The 20,231-nt window shown below is 33.9% G+C and overlaps 1 protein-coding gene across 1 annotated transcript; it reads right to left on the reverse strand.

Annotated features, from left to right (window-relative positions):
• Positions 1-2,866: 2,866 nt before the first annotated feature.
• LOC138313066 (uncharacterized) lies at positions 2,867-10,502 on the reverse strand. The gene is made up of 10 exons (XM_069253718.1): positions 9,920-10,502; positions 9,079-9,243; positions 7,280-7,452; positions 6,862-6,933; positions 6,501-6,581; positions 5,968-6,027; positions 5,374-5,439; positions 4,901-4,939; positions 4,459-4,606; positions 2,867-4,106 (listed from the first exon to the last, which is right to left on the reverse strand). Exons 2-10 carry the CDS (start codon positions 9,215-9,217, stop codon positions 4,096-4,098), a joined length of 789 nt encoding a protein of 262 aa, XP_069109819.1. The 5' UTR covers positions 9,218-9,243; positions 9,920-10,502; the 3' UTR covers positions 2,867-4,095.
• Between the last annotated feature and the right edge of the window lie 9,729 nt (positions 10,503-20,231).

The following is a 20,231-nucleotide window of genomic DNA, read 5'->3' on the forward strand; positions in this document are numbered from 1 at the left end:
GTCATTGTTTGATGTGGACTTACTTGATATACAGGTCATTGTTTGATGTGGACTTACTTGTTGTACGGGTCATTGTTTAATGTGGACTTACTTGTTGTACAGGTCATTGTTTGATGAAGACATACCTGATGTACAGGTCATTGTTTGATGTGGACGTACTTGATGTACATGTCATTGTTTAATGAATACTTACTTGATGTACAGATCATTGTTTAATGAAGACATATTGATGTACAGGCCGTTGTTTAATGAAGACATACTTGGTGTACAGGTCATTGTTTAATGAAGACGTACTTGATGTACAGGTCATTGTTTAATGAAGACTTACTTGATGTACAGGTCATTGTTTAATGAAGACTTACTTGATGTACAGGTCATTGTTTAATGAAGACTTACTTGATGTACAGGTCATTGTTTGATGAAGACTTACTTGATGTACAGGTCATTGTTTGATGTGGACGTACTTGATGTACATGTCATTGTTTAATGAATACTTACTTGATGTACAGATCATTGTTTAATGAAGACATATTGATGTACAGGCCGTTGTTTAATGAAGACATACTTGGTGTACAGGTCATTGTTTAATGAAGACGTACTTGATGTACAGGTCATTGTTTGATGTGGACTTACTTGATGTACAAGTCATTGTTTAATGAAGACTTACTTGATGTACAGGTCATTGTTTAATGAAGACGTACTTGATGTACAGGTCATTGTTTAATGAGGACGTACTTGATGTACAGGTCTTTGTTTAATGAGGACGTACTTGATGTACAGACTGGTTGTTTAATGAAGACGTACTTGATGTACAGGTCTGTGGTTTAATTAATGAAGACTTGATGTACAGGTCATTGATGACTTATACTTGATGTACAGACAGGTCATTGTTTGATGTGGACTTACTTGATGTACAGGTCATTGTTTAATGAAGACGTACTTGATGTACAGGTCATTGTTTAATGAAGACGTACTTGATGTACAGGTCATTGTTTAATGAAGACGTACTTGATGTACAGGTCATTGTTTAATGAGGACGTACTTGATGTACAGGTCTTTGTTTAATGAGGACGTACTTGATGTACAGACTGTTGTTTAATGAAGACGTACTTGATGTAGTACAGGTCATTGTTTATAATGAAGACTTACTTGATGTACAGGTCTTTGTTTGATGTGGAACTTACTGATGTACAGTACAGGTCATTGTTTAATGAAGACTTATTTGATGTACAGGTCATTGTTTAATGAAGATGTCCCGTTACTTGATGTACAGGTACATTGTTTAATGAAGACTTACTTGATGTACAGGTCATTGTTTAATGAAGACATACTTGATGTACAGACTGTTGTTTAGTGAAGACGTACTTGATGTACAGTCATTGTTTCATTGTTTAATGTCCTTGTGTTAGACTGAGGACTTACTTGATGTACAGGTCATTGTTTGATTGATGGACTTACTTGATGTACAGGACATCATTGTTTAATGAAGACTTACTTGATGTACAGGTCATTGTTTGATGTGGACTTACTTGATGTACAGGTCAGGCTATTGTTTTGATGTGGACTTACTTGATGTACAGGTCATTGTTTAATGAAAGACTTACTTGATGTAAGGACATTGTTAATTGTGGACTTACTTTGATGTACAGGTCATTGTTTGATGTGGCACGTATTGATGTACAAGGTCATTGTATTTGATGTGGCATACATGTACTTGTTGTACCAGGTCATTGTTTAATGAAGACCTTACTTGCATGTACAGGTCATTGTTTAAGTTACTGTCAAAATTACTTGATGTCCGACACATTTTCATGGAAAGTTTATTGTTACCTTACATGTGTATTTGGACCTCTTGTCCCTTAATCCTATACACCGGGTGACTTACTTGATGTACATGTCATAACCAGCAATAGATCAATGTACTTACTTTGTCCATGTACAATCTAAGAATTGAAGCAATTAATGGTAGACTTAACTTACAATAGTTTGTTTAACCAAACTTATTGGACAATGTAAGCAAGGCTATTATTTTAATGCTATGGAATATGGACTTATTTGTAATGTACAATCATTATTTAATTACTTAATCGTGTGGGCAGTTTATTTACAGTCCAACTGTCACCAAAAATTAGTTTGTGATGTACACCTGTTACACGTATGGACTTATACTTTTTAAGAGACCTGGTTAGATCCAGTAATTACTGTCAAAATATCCTGTCATGACAACACCTGCACACATTTCTCCGAGTAACTTGTACACATCAGCATTGGTATCAAACTGGACCACACCCAGTCAGGGGCACTGTTACAGGAAGACACTTTAATGCAAGCTCTGCTAAACATCATTAAAACAGTTTCAGTACTTAGTACCATATGCACACCCTAAATATTCGATCCACACGGAATCAGAAAGTACACTCGGGTAATTTCTGCTAATAAGTAAGAAACATTATCAAACAATCAATGTGTGTATAAAGTACCTTGGTTTTTAAAGTAAGAGTGATCACATCTACTGCACTGTTTAAAATAGTTATGAACATGTGTGTATAATCATAAAAACATTGTTTAATCCCAACATTACAATAAAAGGAATAAAGTTTGCTAGGTTCGATCGACTTCGATTTATCTTTTACTGTAAAATTGATTCAAACAGTCTCAACATGCTGTGTTATTATCACTTTTTTACTCAAGAGGTGGTGTAAAGCCGCGAGTTACCCAGAAAACAATAATTGATATCAGATCAGTTAAATTTTCATACAAACCCACAACAATTGGACCCCAAGCAATAATTTTTTTGGCTAAATCTCGGATTGTGGGAAGGGGGCATAAACTACACTTAATATTTACAATTTATAATTACTGTGAAGTTTTAGTTTGGAATATTTACTGGATTATGTCCCTTGGATTATACCCCTTTGGTTTGTGTATGTATTGGAGATTGTGTTGTGGGGGCCAGGCTATGGTCAGTGATAATTATATGAAGTAGTCGCTAACTAACAGTAGGAGGGATAAGAGTTCATGTAGTGTTCTCAGTGTTAATTAGTTGAGTTAGAGTTATCAGTAATTTTTACTGTTTAGATAAGTGATCTTAGAATTTGTAAGTTAAATGATACATTTTGTATATAATTGTCCTTAGTGTATTAGTACATGATACAGAGTCTGAGGGACTGTAGTGTATAAATAGGTATGAGATCATTGTTATGGAGTTAGAATGTCCAGTTCCCAGGGTGTCGGGTTCTGATCTGGGCTTAGTTGGTCAAGTTCCCACGGTCTCAACTTTTGGGTTAAAAATAAGTATGCGGTCATTTGGGGAGGGGGTAGTTTGTGGTGGTGGTCACTTCCAGGAAAGGTTCTATATTGAGTATATGATGTCATTCTAAACTTAGAATTCTGTGGTACATACATGTATATCTAGATTGTAGCTAAATGTAGAAAGTGATGTCATTAGTTTTAAATAGTCAGTATAAAAAGGGTTGTTGGGCCTTATTTGGGGCTTTTTGTTTCTGTTAGTTCTGTAGTTCTTTGTGTGGACCGTTGTCCTGTTAGAGTTTAGATACGGTACTGGGAGTTGTGGTAGAGATTGCCACTTGTTCGTGTTCTGATTTTGGATTGCATTTGAGACGGTGTTGTGTATAGTTTGGTGTTGTGTAAAAACTTGTGACTGCTTAGATAGATACATTGAGGAACTTATACTTCAGTTACCATTTGGTTTATAGTGGAAATTAACTTAGGGATTTAGACTCCTGGATTACATATTTCGGATTTCGATTGGATTATATTATGTGGCAAGTACTGTGAAATAAATCTTTGATTGTGCTTTAATAAAACTTGATTGGATTTTATATTTCCGTGTATGTTGTTTTTCTTGATTAGCCGCCTGACAAAGGAATATAATGTACAGCCGACAGAATATGTTCTTGATAGAAAGTTGAGAATAAAAACTTTAAGCATTGGTGTTAGAAGTTAGATACCTTAAGATAAAGGAAAGGGGAAAAACCTTACAAATTGGTGTCAGAAGTGGGATATCCTAAGATAAAGAAAAGGGAAAAACCTTACAGTTTCAAAACTCTTTTTCCCTCTGTGTTGGGACCAACCCTACAGTTCATCTGAAAAGACATGAAACAACTGTTTTGTTACCTGAAACGCAATCTTTAACTTATCACAACTTCTGCCTAGAAAGTCTTTTGCAGAAAGAATATCGATATTTGGTCCGATGCGCTGGTGTTTTATGACGTCAACAATATAAAGCGCATGCAAACGTTCTGCGCCAGTCATCAGTCAAACTATTTATTGACTGGTCAATAGTCGAAATTACTTCATTTACATAATTATAAAGAGAGTCAGGTAACAAATTTAAGTATGACATCATTGCTGGGTCCAGTTGAATGTTTATAAGTGTGCCATATGTAAACCAAATTGTTGACCAAGTGTCCAAAGGTACCTATTATAACAACTAACCTTGGTGGATTTGTCTAGCTTGACGTAATTGGCTTTCTGTTGTCTGAAGCCGATCTCTCAGTTGTCTGACCTCTTGCTGGGACAATAGCAGGTCATCCCGAGCTTTCTTTAAGTCATTTTTCAACAGTGCACATGTTGCATTGTAACACTAAAATTGTGAAAAATTGTATTCTCTGATTAGTGGAAGTGTAAAAGGTTCATAATCTGGACAAGATCAGCATAGTATAAGCCTAACAGACATATGCTATGGGAATAATAAAACAAAGCCCATGAAGAAAAGCATAATTATGATAAAAAATGACATGAAAAAGGAACCAAATCTGGCATCACAGAATGTGTGCACTATTTATTAAATCTTAACAAGTATGTATGGCAATGAGCACAAAAGTCTTATTTTAAAATCTAATTTTCAGTCAGGAATAAGCATTAAGCATGCACATACCTGGTTTGGATCTCCCTGTTCGTATGGAGAGTGAAGTGTCTGAAAACATAACAGTATCAAATTTAATAAAAAGATTTTGATGGTAAAGTAATTTCGTTAAAACTATCTGCTCTTGCGTTAATGTATGCTAATTAACAGATCCCAGAATTGATCCATGTACTCAATGGAAATTGAAATTAACAATGTAATATCCATCTAACATTGATACTTATCAATTCAGTAGTTTACCTTAGTGCTATATTTCCACTGAATTTTCCCCATTTCATCTTATTGACAGACTTATTAATGCAACATTTTTCCCAATTTTCCAAAGCTATACTTCATTGTCAGTTGATATGCATGTATTTGTTTGTCACATTACTTTAAGAAGGGGCAATTCATGGGATATGTTTATATACTGTATACCAAATATCTATAGTTGTTGTGTCTGGCGTTTGTCATGTTCCCTTTTTAAACAGATTTATTTTACTTACTTCTCGGACATCAGTCAGCATTGTACTGACAGGTGTCCATGATGCAAAGGCATTGTGCTGTGTTTCCTAAAAAAAAAAGATGAGCAATTATGATTCGGAATATTTTGATAAAAATTAAATAAATATTAAACATCGCTAGGTGGGTCCCACTTAGTCAAACAAGCCGAAGTTAGCCGACATTGTAACGTCGTTGCCGAGAACGTCATGTGACTACCGTAACATCTGTCCGAACTCTTCCGAAAATGGGTCATGAACTTTCTGACTTCCGTTCGGCAATAATCGTAACTTCTATGGAGACCAGTTTAAAATGAAAGCATGTTTATATGCATCGACTTTCAACAACTGTTGTACCAAAGTTATTAAAAAACATTATAAATATTCTTTAACATATCTTAATTTTAACTACATCTAAAAATACGAACAATATCGGAGTCGAGTTTAACTTGAATATTTGCTGATAGTTACGTATAGTGTGGCTTTAAATACATGGATATTGAAATGAAAATCCTGTGGGTATTGAAAGAGGCTGTAATTTGAATTTATGGTGTAACTAAAACACAACATCAAACATTTTTTTCTTTCCATTTAACTTACATCAGATATCCTCCTTGGTAGTCTTGGAGTAAAATGTAAAGGTGGTGTCTGCCCAAGATCCTAAAACAAAACAATGGTTACAATCATCATATTTACTTCAGACACTAGAGGTCAACTGAAACATTTGTAAAATTTTGAATTTCAGCAATAGAAGAAATTGATGAATGTCTTTTTGGATCTACCCTCAATATGCAATGCATGAGAGTTTGAGTCTGGAAGGACTTAGGTAGGGACAAGTTATCATATAATGATAGAAATTCATCACACTATTAAAAGAAGTCAATAGTTGAAGGTGTTAAAGATCTCTGATTTCTACAGGTCAATAACTAATATGCAATAACAAGATGGTTGTCAGAATAGCACCATTTTAGTTGTTCATAATAAATCTCTTTCATCACATAAACATAAATGATCAGATTTTAGGTCCATGATATCTGGGTTTTGTGTGTTATTTTCCAAAATATTACATCTTCGGAATATATCAGAAATAATGACCTAAGATATGAAACAATGTTATTGTTAGAATAATTTACCATGTAGTGTGGTTGAGGAAACTGATCATCAATTGGTTGAAACACACTTGGTTGATGAACTGCTCTAGGACTGTCTAACGCCTTTAAGAGATAAATGTAGAAACATTGTAAAGGAAATGATACAAAGATTACACATATTAATTCAACACATTTTAAAACTAATATTGATCAATTTGTTTCATAAAATGTAGGAGCATGTCATGATCATTATTTTCATAAATAAACAGAACGGACATGAATAACACAATATGCCATTATTTTATCAGAGGAGTATAATAAAATGATATCTTTCATTAAGTATGCAATTATTTTCGTCAATGTATTAAAGTGGTTATTTCAATCTAATAAATAGTAGCCGTACCATAAATGTCTGTGGCTCTCTGTTCAACTGATCATGAGATGGTTGACTTGGAGGTTGAATATTGTTGGCATTCTGAGGAACAGTATATAGATACAAAATTAATTACTAACCCAATGTTTATGGTAAAAGTATCATAACTAAGAAGTACCCATCATTGAAATGGAAACAAAATATCCCGGTAGAATTTATGAATTAAAAGAAAACAACTCAAGTAATAAATTAGTGTTAAAAGATTCCATCAATGAACGGATATCGTAACATATGATAATGAAATGTGGCTAACTCAACATTTTGAATTTGAATTTAACTTATCCCTTTATTTGTATCTTTAAATATATAAAGCATATTGCAGTCTATAGAATAGCATTTGTTGGATTTGCAATGGATTATAATTTAAGTTTGAAAATTTGAATGTCACCTTGAATGTCTCCAATGACTGTAAAAAGGATGAGTTCCTTCTAATTTCTTCAGCTTTCCTTTTCTCTGTCTCAGCTTTCTTTTTCTCTGTCTCAGCTTTCTTTTTCTCTGTCTCTGCTCTCTTTGCTTCTCTTTGTGCTGCCTCTTTCTTCTTATTCTTTCCGGACTCATTTTCTACATGGATAACAAAATAAACTTTGAATGAGTTTTTTTTTTCAAGTAAACTGTCAGTTTTAAAAATCTTTTTTTGTAGCCCTAGGCCTGTCTTGGGCGATACAATTTGTTCAAATCACTTAAAATGTGTTTCAAAATAAAAGGTGGTTCTAATTCACGATCAGTGACATGAGGTCATATAGAAAACTTGATTGGACTAAACACTGGTATAGAAGAAAAAGATGATCCGACAACCCTTTATATATAACTCAATTTCTTAAAAAAAAGTTTCTGAATATGGAAGTACAGTTTAATTAATTGTTGGTGGAAACAGAAAGAAATTAAATCTCTTAAGTTTGTTTGTTGGCAAGTATTATACGCGGAGTGAAGATGTATATACATTGTAGTAAATAATATGTTGATCAAAGTGAATAATATTACTAGTAATCTGCTGCAATGTGTGGTTTAATTAAAATTTTAAGCTTATCAAATTTTATGTATAAATAATTGTACACTGTATATGATAATAGCAAATTGTTATCTGGCAACTTGTGTCAGTTGTTCAGGTTCAAATCTAAAATTTCACCTTTTTATATATATTTAATATTTTCATTTCTCTTTTCAGTAATTCTGAATGAGTTTTAAGGCGATAACAGATCAGTAGCTCTCAAATTTATCTTACATGACAAGAGGCCCATGGGCCTTAACGGTCATTCTGACTATTAGTACAATACAACATAGTCGTTTAAAGATTTTAGCCTATTTGACCCCTGTGACCTTGATTGAAGGTCAAGGTCATTTATTTGAACAAACTTGGTAGCCCTTCATCCAAGCATCCTACCGGCCAAATATCAGTACCCTGGGCCTTCTGGTTCTTGAAAAGAAGTCGTTTTAAAGATTTTAGCCTATTTGACCCCCGTGACCTTGAATGAAGGTTAAGGTCATTTATTTGAACAAACTTGGTATCCCTTCATCCCAGCATGTCACAGGCCCAATATCAGTACCCTGGGCCTTCTGGTTCTTGAGAAGAAGTTGTTTAAAGATTTAAGCCTTTTTGACCCTCGTGACCTTGAATGAAGGTCAAGGTCATTTATTTGAACAAACTTGGTAGCCCTTCATCCCAGCATGCCACAGGCCTAATATCAGGTCTCTAGGCCTCTTAGTTATTCACAAAAAGTTGTTTAAAGGATTTTAGCCTATTTGACCCCTGTGACCTTGAATGAAGGTCAAGGTCATTTATTTGAACAAACTTGGTAGCCCTTCATCCCAGCATCCTACAGGCCAAATATCAGTACCCTGGGCCTTCTGGTTTTTGAGAAGAAGTTGTTTAAAGATTTTAGCCTTGTTGACCCCTGTGACCTTGAATGAAGGTCAAGGTCATTCATTTGAACAAACTTGGTAGCCCTACATCCCAGCAACCTACAGGCCAAATATGAGTACCCTGGGCCTTCCGGTTATTGAGAAGAAGTCGTTTGAATAAAAAGTTTACGCACGGCGCACGGCGCACGGCGGACGGCGGACGGCGGACGGCGCACGGCGCACGACGACGGACGGTGCATGATGACAATAGGTCATCCTGACCCTTCGGGTCAGATGACCTAAAAAGCAAGAGTCTTTGGCAAGTCTTCAAAATGGCTGCTAACATACCTTTGTTCGCTTTTGCTTCTGTTCGTACTCTCTTCGCAGCAGGGGTCTGTATTTCACGCTCATGTTCAACACTTTCCTGATCCGAAGATGGCGTCACAGGTGTTGTAGGAACATCATCTCCTGACTGCTTCTCTCTCATCAATGTCCTCAGATATTTGTTGTCATCTGAATTAATATAGACATATGATTACTTGATTCAAAATGAAACAAGCGATCAAGTAAAATTATAATCACTCCAGTTTCCATGAAATATTATTGGTGAAATGTCAATGTTTTGCAGTGCAGTACTTGTACTGTAACATGTTATTACATGATGAATAATCTTGACAGATGATACATTACATAGTTTGACCTAACAGGAGTTAATATGCATCCATATCATGCTATACCTCAATTTCCCAGACTTTCACTGAACCAGTCAAAAGACAATGGTTTATTGATTGGTCATTTTACAACACATGAAAAAAATGGATATGATTGTCACTTCCTATCAATAACTTATGTGACAATCATAACCATTTGTCCATATCGTGAAATGATTAAAATATTGTGTGTTTCAACAAATAAAGAATAATTCTTAGCTATAATAGAAGTTATTATCATTTGCTAGCCAAGTGTTATATGATCCGATGAAAAGCTCTGTGACGTTATGTACAGTAGCCTACTGTATAAGCTTATAATTAACCGGCAATGTATTGTTATGATCGCGATCGTTTATAGCTAACACTAACAGCTAAATATGCAACATGGCAAGCTCAGTTGACAGCATAATCACCATAAAGAGAACAAGGGAAAACCAATATCACGCCTGCTAACAGTTAAACAAAATTGTTTTCCTTACTGTATGTTTGTTTTTAGACAATCCAAATCAACCGGGACTAGCGGTCGCCATTTTGTTTGGGGTGTTGTGAGTCAATAGTAATACATTAACCGGAAGTCGGGTCATTCCGGATTTTAATACACTTTTCGAAATATAAGCAATGAAAATTACCACACCGTTTCTTAATGGAATTCAAACAGCTGTAATAACGCTTTTAAATCGAAACATATTATCTATGTGAATAAACGGATGCACTAGTATAGAACGTCACTTTACTGTACTATACTGTACTGTTGCTACGTATACGTGTCTGTCGATATATAACATAAGCTTTACAAAGATGGTGACAATATCGATCACGTAGACGGATTTACCATAAACTGAAATTTTATTTTTTGAAGATTTTAAAATTTGTTTTGACCCCAGAGATTGGACACTGTACTGTGATTATTCATATTTTGTACATAAATCTTAATTCTTAACTCAATTAACACTCTTTAACAAAGAAAAAAATAATGACATTACTTCGGTAAGGGCAAGGATTTATAAGTGAGAAGGATTCGTGACTGTCTCTTTACATTACTAATCACCACGCGAGACGCCTATGAACCGGAAATAAAAACCATTTTTCTCAACAAATACTTGTCTTATCGAGTCAAACGAAACACCAATGTACAGTTAATTAAAAAAAATTTCACAAGACGTTTTCTTACTTGCATTAAGAACAGAAAATTTCGCAGGGATATGACATCTTAAAATTTTATGCGTTAAAAAAGTAACGACGGCTCATGAAAATGACGGCCTGCTCGCTTCAGAAAGTTAAAGACGGCTGGGAGACCCTCGGGTGCCCACCCGCGAAGCTTAACAACAAAAGCTAAGCGCCGGCGTGATAACAAGAGGAAAATCATTCGTCGTCTCCGAAACGACCGTCACGCTCGAGGAGCTCCAAACGGGACACAAAAGCTTCTGCCTTACATTCCCTCAATAACCCCAGTTTGGTGACTGATTCCTACCTTAAAAACGATCCTTTGGTAAGGTGGTCAAATGCTATAGAAGAATGTTATACGTATATGATGCTCGAACATCACTCAATTTCATTCATAATATTGAAAAAAAACACGTACGTTTTCAAAGAAAATCCCAATTCCTTTATTGTTGTATCGTCAAAAGGTGTAGAGGAAACACAAAAAAACTTTTAATGGCAGTGCGATGGATTTATCGTGGCGCGTAAGAAATTCTAACGCGTACCGTCGTTTCATACGGTGGCTGATTTATGCCATTTGTCTTTTCGTCTTTTCGCCCCGAAAGACGAAATTAAAAATATCTTAAATTCTCGTTCTTTTCGTTCTTTTCGGGGCTGCGAAAAGGACGAAAAATAACAAATGTAAAATTTCGTCTTTTCGCGGCGAAAAGACGAAAAGTTCAAACACGAAAAGACGAAAGTGATGCACGCTAATTAGCGACTTTTGATTCTACGTCTTTTCGCCTTCAAAATTTCGTCTTTTCGTCTGTTGTCTTTTCGCCCCGAAAAGACGAAAATTAAGAAACCTTAAATTTCGTCTTTTCGTCTTTTCGCCCCGAAAAGACGAAAATTAATGAACCTTAAATTTCGTCTTTTCGTCTTTTCGCCCCGAAAAAACGAAAATTAGAAAAAAAACTTAAATTATATGCACTTTGGCCGTATCTGTTTCTAAACCACCCGAAAAGTGAAAATTGAAAAAACCTTAATTTTCCTCCGTCTTTTCGTCTTTTCGTCTTTTCGGGGCGTCTGACGTCAGTTTTAAACAAACTAACGTAATTTTTCGGCGATGAATATGATCTAAAATACAACGTCTATTTAGCCCCGAAAAGACGAAAATCTTCAAACCTTGTGTTGTCTTTTGATTTTCGCCCCGAACGTGACGAAAACTAATAATATTCTAAATTTCGTACAATCGTCCTTATCGGGGTGATAAATACGACCATTAACATATTACATTTTCGTCATTTCGTTTTTCGCCCCGAAAGTGTGTGCGAAAATCTCTCGATGTTTCTGTTATATTTTACGTCTTTTCGCGCCCCGAAAAGACGAAAAATTCAAATTCTAAATTTCGTCAATTCGTCTATTTTAGAATTGGGCGAAAAGACGAAAATTTTTAAAAAAATAATTATCATTACTTTTAAGTGTTTACTCGCGAAAGGACTGAAGCTTTTAACTTAATTTTCGTGGTTTTCGTATTCCGAACCAAGGAAAAATAACAAATTCTAGAGCTGTCTTTTCGTCTTTTCAGAAAGTCTAAAAGTACGAAATATTAACAACATCTTAAGTTTTCTTCTTTCGTCTTTCCGTTTTTTCGTATATTTATTAAGGGGCGAAAAGACGAAAATTAACAAACCTTAATTGATTCGTCTTTTAAGTCTTTTCGAAGGGAAAAGACGAAAATTAACAAGCCTTGCATTTCGTATTCTTCAATCACTGCGGTGCGGTGTATATGCCATTTTCAAATCTGCACTGACAGGTAATGTTGACATTTAGTATTAATGCAATGTGTTAAATATGAAAGCATCAAAGTATTGAAACACAATTCGATTTCAATTAAATTGATTAAGTATTACCAGGAAAATCATCAATCAACAGATTGTGCTGTGATTAACAACAGGAGTGAAGCCATGTGATAGACGACCTAACAGCCTAAAATTCTCTCAAACGAAAGCCGCTAACAAATTCATCATTCAGCAAATTTTACAGCAGAGGATCGATACATTTTTTATAATTAAGATAAGTTAATCCCTGTGTCTAGTACCTGAGGTTCCTATCCAGCCTGCGAACGCTTGAAAAACATTTCTCAGCCCACAAAATATTTCAGCTGAAAGTTATCATACTCCACTAAAATGCTCAACAAAGCACGAGGAGTTATCTGCCCATAATAAAGAAACTAGTTTGTGTTGGACAGGCAGCAGTATTTGCTCAAATCGTTTGAACCCGCGGATGTTTCGTGAACAAGAAAAGTTGTTGTAAAGAACATCTCAGTGATGACTGTGACTTCACAAATGAGGCTTTAAGGACATTGTCATCCACAAAAAATTGCTCAAATAGATCAGTTTAGAAAATTTCACAGTTAGTCAGTATTGTACATTTTACTGTGTTATTATTTCGAAAAGATCATCCTTATGAGACACTACAGTATTGTCTCCATCAATTTGTCTAACGAAAATTCAGTTTTATCACCACCGTTGTATAATACGTTAAAGATGCAAAAACTAATCTGTATTGATCCTGTTTGTTGGGTTCCTGAGCAAAACTAAAGACTGGTTGCCGTACCACATTTTTATAAACTTCTCATTCAATCTTAGTACTGGTCCAGGTAATATCTTACAGTGATTGTGTATGAAATACTTTACTAATAAAAACTTTGATGAATCCTTCAAAGTTTAATTCTGGACTGGCGGGTATTGAATATAGAAATAGCAATGACTTCATGTTTTTAACAAAAAACTGACACTGTTTCTGTGAAACACGACGTGAAATTGCGCTCACAATGTAATGACATGTAAACAAGGATCTACCTACACGCACTAAGGTAGCTAACTCTGTTAAATGTGCAGACCATGCAATACATATATCAAATATTGTAATTCATTTTACCGACAAATATTATTTAAACTTGCCTAGGTCTAAATCATACATATGGTAAATCATCAGGATTTGTATTTGTTGATTATGTTTGCACCAATCGAATTGTATCTTAAAATGTACATTAAGGTAACGCATATAGTGTCAAAAGAATTATTTAACTTACAAGAAAAAGTGTCCTGAAGGACATAGTTTGACAAGCATTTTGGGTAATGACGTTACAGAAGGAGTATTAACCACTGTGCACACACTGGTTACCGTAATAAGGATGCCGGCGAAAGTCACTTCGCTTCAGATTTTGCTGATTTTGATACTTTATAAGGACTTTGAAGGATTTCCATTGGTACATAGACAATAATTTGTACCTGCTGCATCTCTACATCATTTCGGATACCCGAAGCGATGTCCCCAGTATGGCCGTAATATAAAAATACTATGACCGTAATATCGAAGTTTGATGACAAATAGGATGACCGTAATACCCCACAGTGGCCCATATCGATGTCCATGTGTTACAGGGGCCGATTGGTTTATAGACCATAAAACCATGTTCTTCTTTGTCCTTATTTTATTCTGGTTTAAAAACCCTACAACAACGAACTTGTTTCTAAGGAAATCGTCTATTAAAAGTGACTAAATACAGACAGGCAGTGAAGCCGATCTGTTCCTAGGGAACATAACTCGTGCATGGCATATTGATCAAGTTATTTGCAAGGAGGTGTAATATAAATTTACCGTTAAATATACATTAGCTTTTAATTCATTTTTTGAATGTTTTACTTAACTAGTTAATCATGATCTTTGATATTTGAAGAATCAACAATTTCAAAAGTATGATAGACAATTATTTCACATCAATACCGTTCATCTTTTAGCTGTTACAGAACGATATACGTACATACAGAAAATTCGGACTACCGTTTTCAATGGATAATGCCATCTCCAATAACATCTATTTCCATAATATTCATTTAAAAATAAGAATGAATATTAGTAAATAATTACTCACACAACACATCGTGAGGAGGTTTCCAGAATGGGCGATTATAGCCTCATAAGATATTATGTGAATACCTGGCACAATTAATGTAACAAATACAGACAGTATTGTACACAATTGGATTTAGCAGATAAATGTATATATTATTCAATCTGTATAACTTATATAAATAAATTAATAAAATAACAACTCTGGATCAAGATATATCTGTGACCATGGCTTAAAACACAATAAAGATATACTTATGTTGTCATTACAGTGACAACATTAAATTACTATTTTAGTATTTTATACTGAAGGTGGATCATGGCATCTGTGCAATCTGGAAACCAGGTATATACATACACCGTAGAAGATACACTATAATCCTAGAACCATTAAAGTCTGTTTTTGTATCAAGCCTTGTGATTGATGTTATAAAATTGCTTTGATATATACATAAATATTTACTGAAATCGTTAATTGTATTATTAGTCAATGAAAAATCAATACCTCAGCCGTTCCCTGTAACAATTTGATTTGCGTGGACCATTTATTTTGAACAATTTTAAAATGTTGTCTTAGTAAATGTTTCATACTAAATCCACAATTAATTCTTTATACTGCAAGTGCAATGTCATTGCATTGAATTACCTTGATGCTAAATAGCTGTGATTTTAATCGGAACTATTCTAATAAGTCATCTATCTGATCAATACGCAATTGAGTACATAAATTATGTAATCCCGATGAATGTAGGGTCTATATTTCTCTGTGTAAAGGTTAGAAACTGGTTATTCCATAGTGAACAGAAATAATAGTAATCAACAATATTACACAAAGTCTTTCCTAACACCTTTGTTCCCCACATTAGGTATATTGGACCTGATTTAAATAATCAAATTGCAGGCTCTATTCAAAGTTTGAAAGCCTTTGCTTTCATAGATTACTGTACGTTAGACCCATACGAACTGTTTAAGTGAATTGTATTACAGGTCAAACATGTAAAATATATTCTGGTCATCCATAAAATATATTACGGTCATCTTTCAACAAGTTATGAAGTAGACTTCCTAGGCTTCCATAAAATATATTACGGTCATCCATAGAGTATATTTACGTGTCATCCATAGAATATATACGGTCATCGAATCATAGGGTATCTTACGGTTCCATTGAAATATATTACGGTCATATAGAAATTAACGGTCTATATCCTAGAGTATAATTACGGTCAGTCCATAAAATATACACGGTCATCCATAGAGTTCTATTGTTACGGTCATCCATATAAAATGATATTACGGTGATGAAATCCATAATAGTTTTACGGTCCATCCATTTAAGAAATATATATTGTATCATTGTGTATCATGTCAAACATATTATAGGTCAATAGAACATATTACGGTCATCCATATAAAATATATTACGATTTCATCCATAGAGTATATTACGTTTCATCCATAAAAAAATCAATAATTACGTGTCATACATAGAGTATATTACGGTCATCCATATAAAAATATATACGGTCATCCATAGAGTATATTAAGGTCCATCCCCATAAAGAGTATATTACGGTCATCCATAAGTATATTACGGTCATCCATAAAATATATTTTTTCATTTAAAGTAGCATTACGGTCATCCATGAGAGTATATTACGGTCAATCCATAAAGTTATATTACGGTCAATGTTTAGAAGTATATTACGGTCATTCACCATATTGTGATATCGTTACGGTCACTTCCATAATAATCATAATGATACGGTCATCCATAAATTGTTTTTACGGACTTCAATAGATATATTACGGTCATCCATAAAGTCATTACGGTGCACATCCATAAAAGGCTGTACATTCACGGTCATCCACTCAATAATATATTAGCGTGTCATCCATAAAATACCGTGGGTGTCATCCATAGAGTATATTACGGTCATCCGCGTTGTTATATTGGCATCCATAAAATATATTACGGTCATCCCAGTGTACTTACTTGGTCATCCATAAAATACAAGTCATCCATAAAAATATATTTGGTCATCCATAGAGAACATTGTCATCCATAAAATATATTAGCGGGCATCACATAGGAATATATCTCACGGTCATCCATAGAGTATATTAGGTCATCCATAGGTATATTACGTGTCAACTTAAAATATATTACCATCCATCTAAAATATTGTCAGACTATCCGGTCATCCATAAAATATAATATTCATTGGTCATCCATAAGATATATTACGGTCATGTATGAAATATATTACGGTCATCCATAGAGTATATATTACGGTCATCCATACTTAGAATATATTACGGTCATCCATAGACGATATATTACGGTCATCCATAAAATATATTACGGTCATCCATAAAATATATTTCATTGAGCATAAAATATATTACGGTCCATGTATCCATAAAATTTTGTACGGTCCAGTCCATGATCCATGGTGTAAAATTATTACGGTCATCCATAAGAATTATTACGGTCATCCATAAAATTAGACATTACGTCATGTTCCATATGAAAAAAATATATTACGGTCATCCATAGAGTATTTTACGGTCATCCTATGACATTATTGTCAGTCATCCAGTAAAATCATATTCGGTCATCCATAGAGTATATATTCCATCCATGGTATGACATTTCCATAAAATATCATTACCATGATCCATAAAATGTTTATTAGATATCAATCCATAGAGTATATACGGTCATCCATACAAATATATTTGGTCATGCCATAATAGGTACATTTGTCCATGATAAAACCACCTTTTACGGTGATCCATAGTATATTACGGTTTTAAAAATTACGGAATCCATAAGAATATCATTTTGCTTGTAAATGCCAAGATCAGTTACGGTAAGGAAAAAATCATTTTACGGAAACCAAAGAGTATATTACGTGTCATCCATAGGAAATATATTTACGGTCATCCAGGACATAATTACGGTCATCCATAAAAATTGTTACGGCATCCATAGAGTATATTACGGTCATGTTGGATATATGTTAAGGTCATCCATAGATTTGTCGTATATTGAACGGATCATCCCATTTAGAGTATTTTTACGTTTGTTCATCAGGACATAGTAGTAACATATAACTGGTCAATCCATAAAATGATTTTAAAACGGTCATCCATAGATGTAAATAATTTACGGTCATCTGTTAAAAGTATATTACTTATCCATAGAGTACATTACGTCCATATAAATATATTACGGTCATTAACAGATAGTATTTAGGTTACGGTCATCCATAAAATAAATACCATTATATTCTACATGTCATCCATGCAAGAATATTAAACGGTGAATTTATAAAGATGTTGTTTCATAGTTACGGTCATCCATAAGGACATTATAACGGTCAACATAGCATGTTTACGGTCATCCTGGTTTGTATAATGAGACGTTTGTCATCCATAAAATATTTTGTAACGGTCATCCCATGAGTATATTACGGTTATCCATGTTTATTATAAAACCGGTACATCCAAAAAGAGGAAAATCTGTCATCCATAAAGTGAAATTATTCAACGGTCATGGTTGCTATGGAATATTTCGGTCATATACAAATAGTATTCACTCATCCATAGAATATAACGGTCATCCATGGAGTAATATATACGGTCAAAAATCACAAATATGACTTTATTTGGTCAACATGCCATATGTAAGTATTTATTAACGGTCATCCATAAAGTTGTTTATAGGTACGGTCAGGACAGTAGAATAATATTACGGTTTGATAAAATATATTTGTCATCCATGAGAATATGATTACGGTATCCATAATATGTATATTACGGTGTCCATCAAAACAGTATATAATTTTAAAAAAAGAGTATATTAGGAGATGTAAAAATCCACTTAGTATATAATACTGTTGAGAAATCCATAAAATATAATTACGGTCATCCATATCTGTATATTACGGTCATAATAAACGTATACTTACGGTTATCATAAAATATATATACGGTCATCATGAAAAAATATTACTATTTAATAGAGTATATTTCGGTATCCATAAAATATCCTGTAAGGTGTTCCAAAAAATTGTATTGAAACGGTTACTCCATAGAGTATGTTGGTTCCATAAGGATATGTTGCTAAGTCAATCCAAGAGTGTATTGAACGGTCATAATAGAGTATATTTCTAAATGTGGATACCCTTTGTATTTATAGAGTATATTATCTATATCTACTGATGGGGCCATAGAGTATGCATTTACGTCTTTCGTCTTAGAGTCTTTTCGACCCCATCCACGAAAATATAAAAACCTTCATTTTTCCATTTTCGTCTTATTCGTCTCTTTCGGGGCCATAAAATATATTACGGTCATCCAAACCTTAATTACGGTCATCCACAAAAATTATTACGGTCATCCATAAAATATAGGACGGTCATCCATAAAATATATTTTCGGTCATCCATTCGTATATTACATCGATCCATAGACGTTATATTACGGTCATTCATAAAATTTATTACGGTCAGACCATTACAAGTATTAATTACGTCATCCATCTTATTACGGTCATCCGAAAGGACGTAAATTACGGTCAATCCTTAATTTTTTTCGTATTTACGGTCATCCAAAAGACGATTACGTCAATAAATTTCTAATATTACGGTCCTTTTCCATAGAATATTTACGGGCGAAATCGAATAATAAAAATATTAATTTTCGTCTTTAGAGTATTTACGGCATCCATAGAGTATATTACGGTCATCCATACAAACCTTATATTTACGGTCTTTTCGCCCCGAAAAAATACGAAAAATTACGGTCAAATTCCATAAAAATTCGGTCTTAGAGTCTATTACGGTCATCCATAAAAAATATTAACAAATCATAAAAATTTACGGTCTTTCGTCATTTCGTTTTTTCGTCATCCATAAAGATAAATTAACGGTCAACCATAATTTTCGTATTTCGTCTTTTCGCCCCGAAAAGACGAAAATTACAAGTCATCTATAAATTTCGTCTTTTCGTCTTCATGCGGTGTAAAAATATTACGGTCATGCATAAAATGTACGGTATTTGTTGCATGTTTTTATTTACGGTCATCCTTAAAATATCAATACGGTCATAAAGCATCAAAGTATATTACGGTCAACCATAGAGTATATTTAAAAATTGATAATATATTACGGTCTTTCATCCATAGAGTATATTACGAAGGATTAAAATCAGGAGTAAAATGTATATTACGGTCAAATCCATTACAAATATATTACGGTCATCCGCTAAAATATATTACGGTCATCCGATAATACATTTTTTATATCATAGATATATTTTGTGTTCATCCATAAAATATATTACGCTCATCGAAAAACATAGCCGTTTAGTATATGTACGGTCATAATCATAAAATATATTACGGTCAGTTGCCTCCCCATAAAATGTATATTACGGTCATCCATAAAATATATTGAACGGTCATCTCCGTGAATAAAATAATTACGGTCATCCATAGAAATATCGTTACGGTCATCCATAGAAGTATATTACGGTCATCCATAAGAATATTACGCTCATCCATAAGTTTATTACGGTTAGTCCATAGAGTATATTACGGTATCCATAAAAGACATATTACGGTCTCCTTACATATATTGTCGGTCCATCCATAAAATATATTACGGTCATCCATAAGTATATCTACGGTCATCCATAAAGATAATTACGGTCATCCATAGAGTT

This window comes from Argopecten irradians, unplaced genomic scaffold (genome assembly GCF_041381155.1).
Source record: "Argopecten irradians isolate NY unplaced genomic scaffold, Ai_NY scaffold_0578, whole genome shotgun sequence".
In the NCBI taxonomy this organism is placed as follows: domain Eukaryota; kingdom Metazoa; phylum Mollusca; class Bivalvia; order Pectinida; family Pectinidae; genus Argopecten; species Argopecten irradians.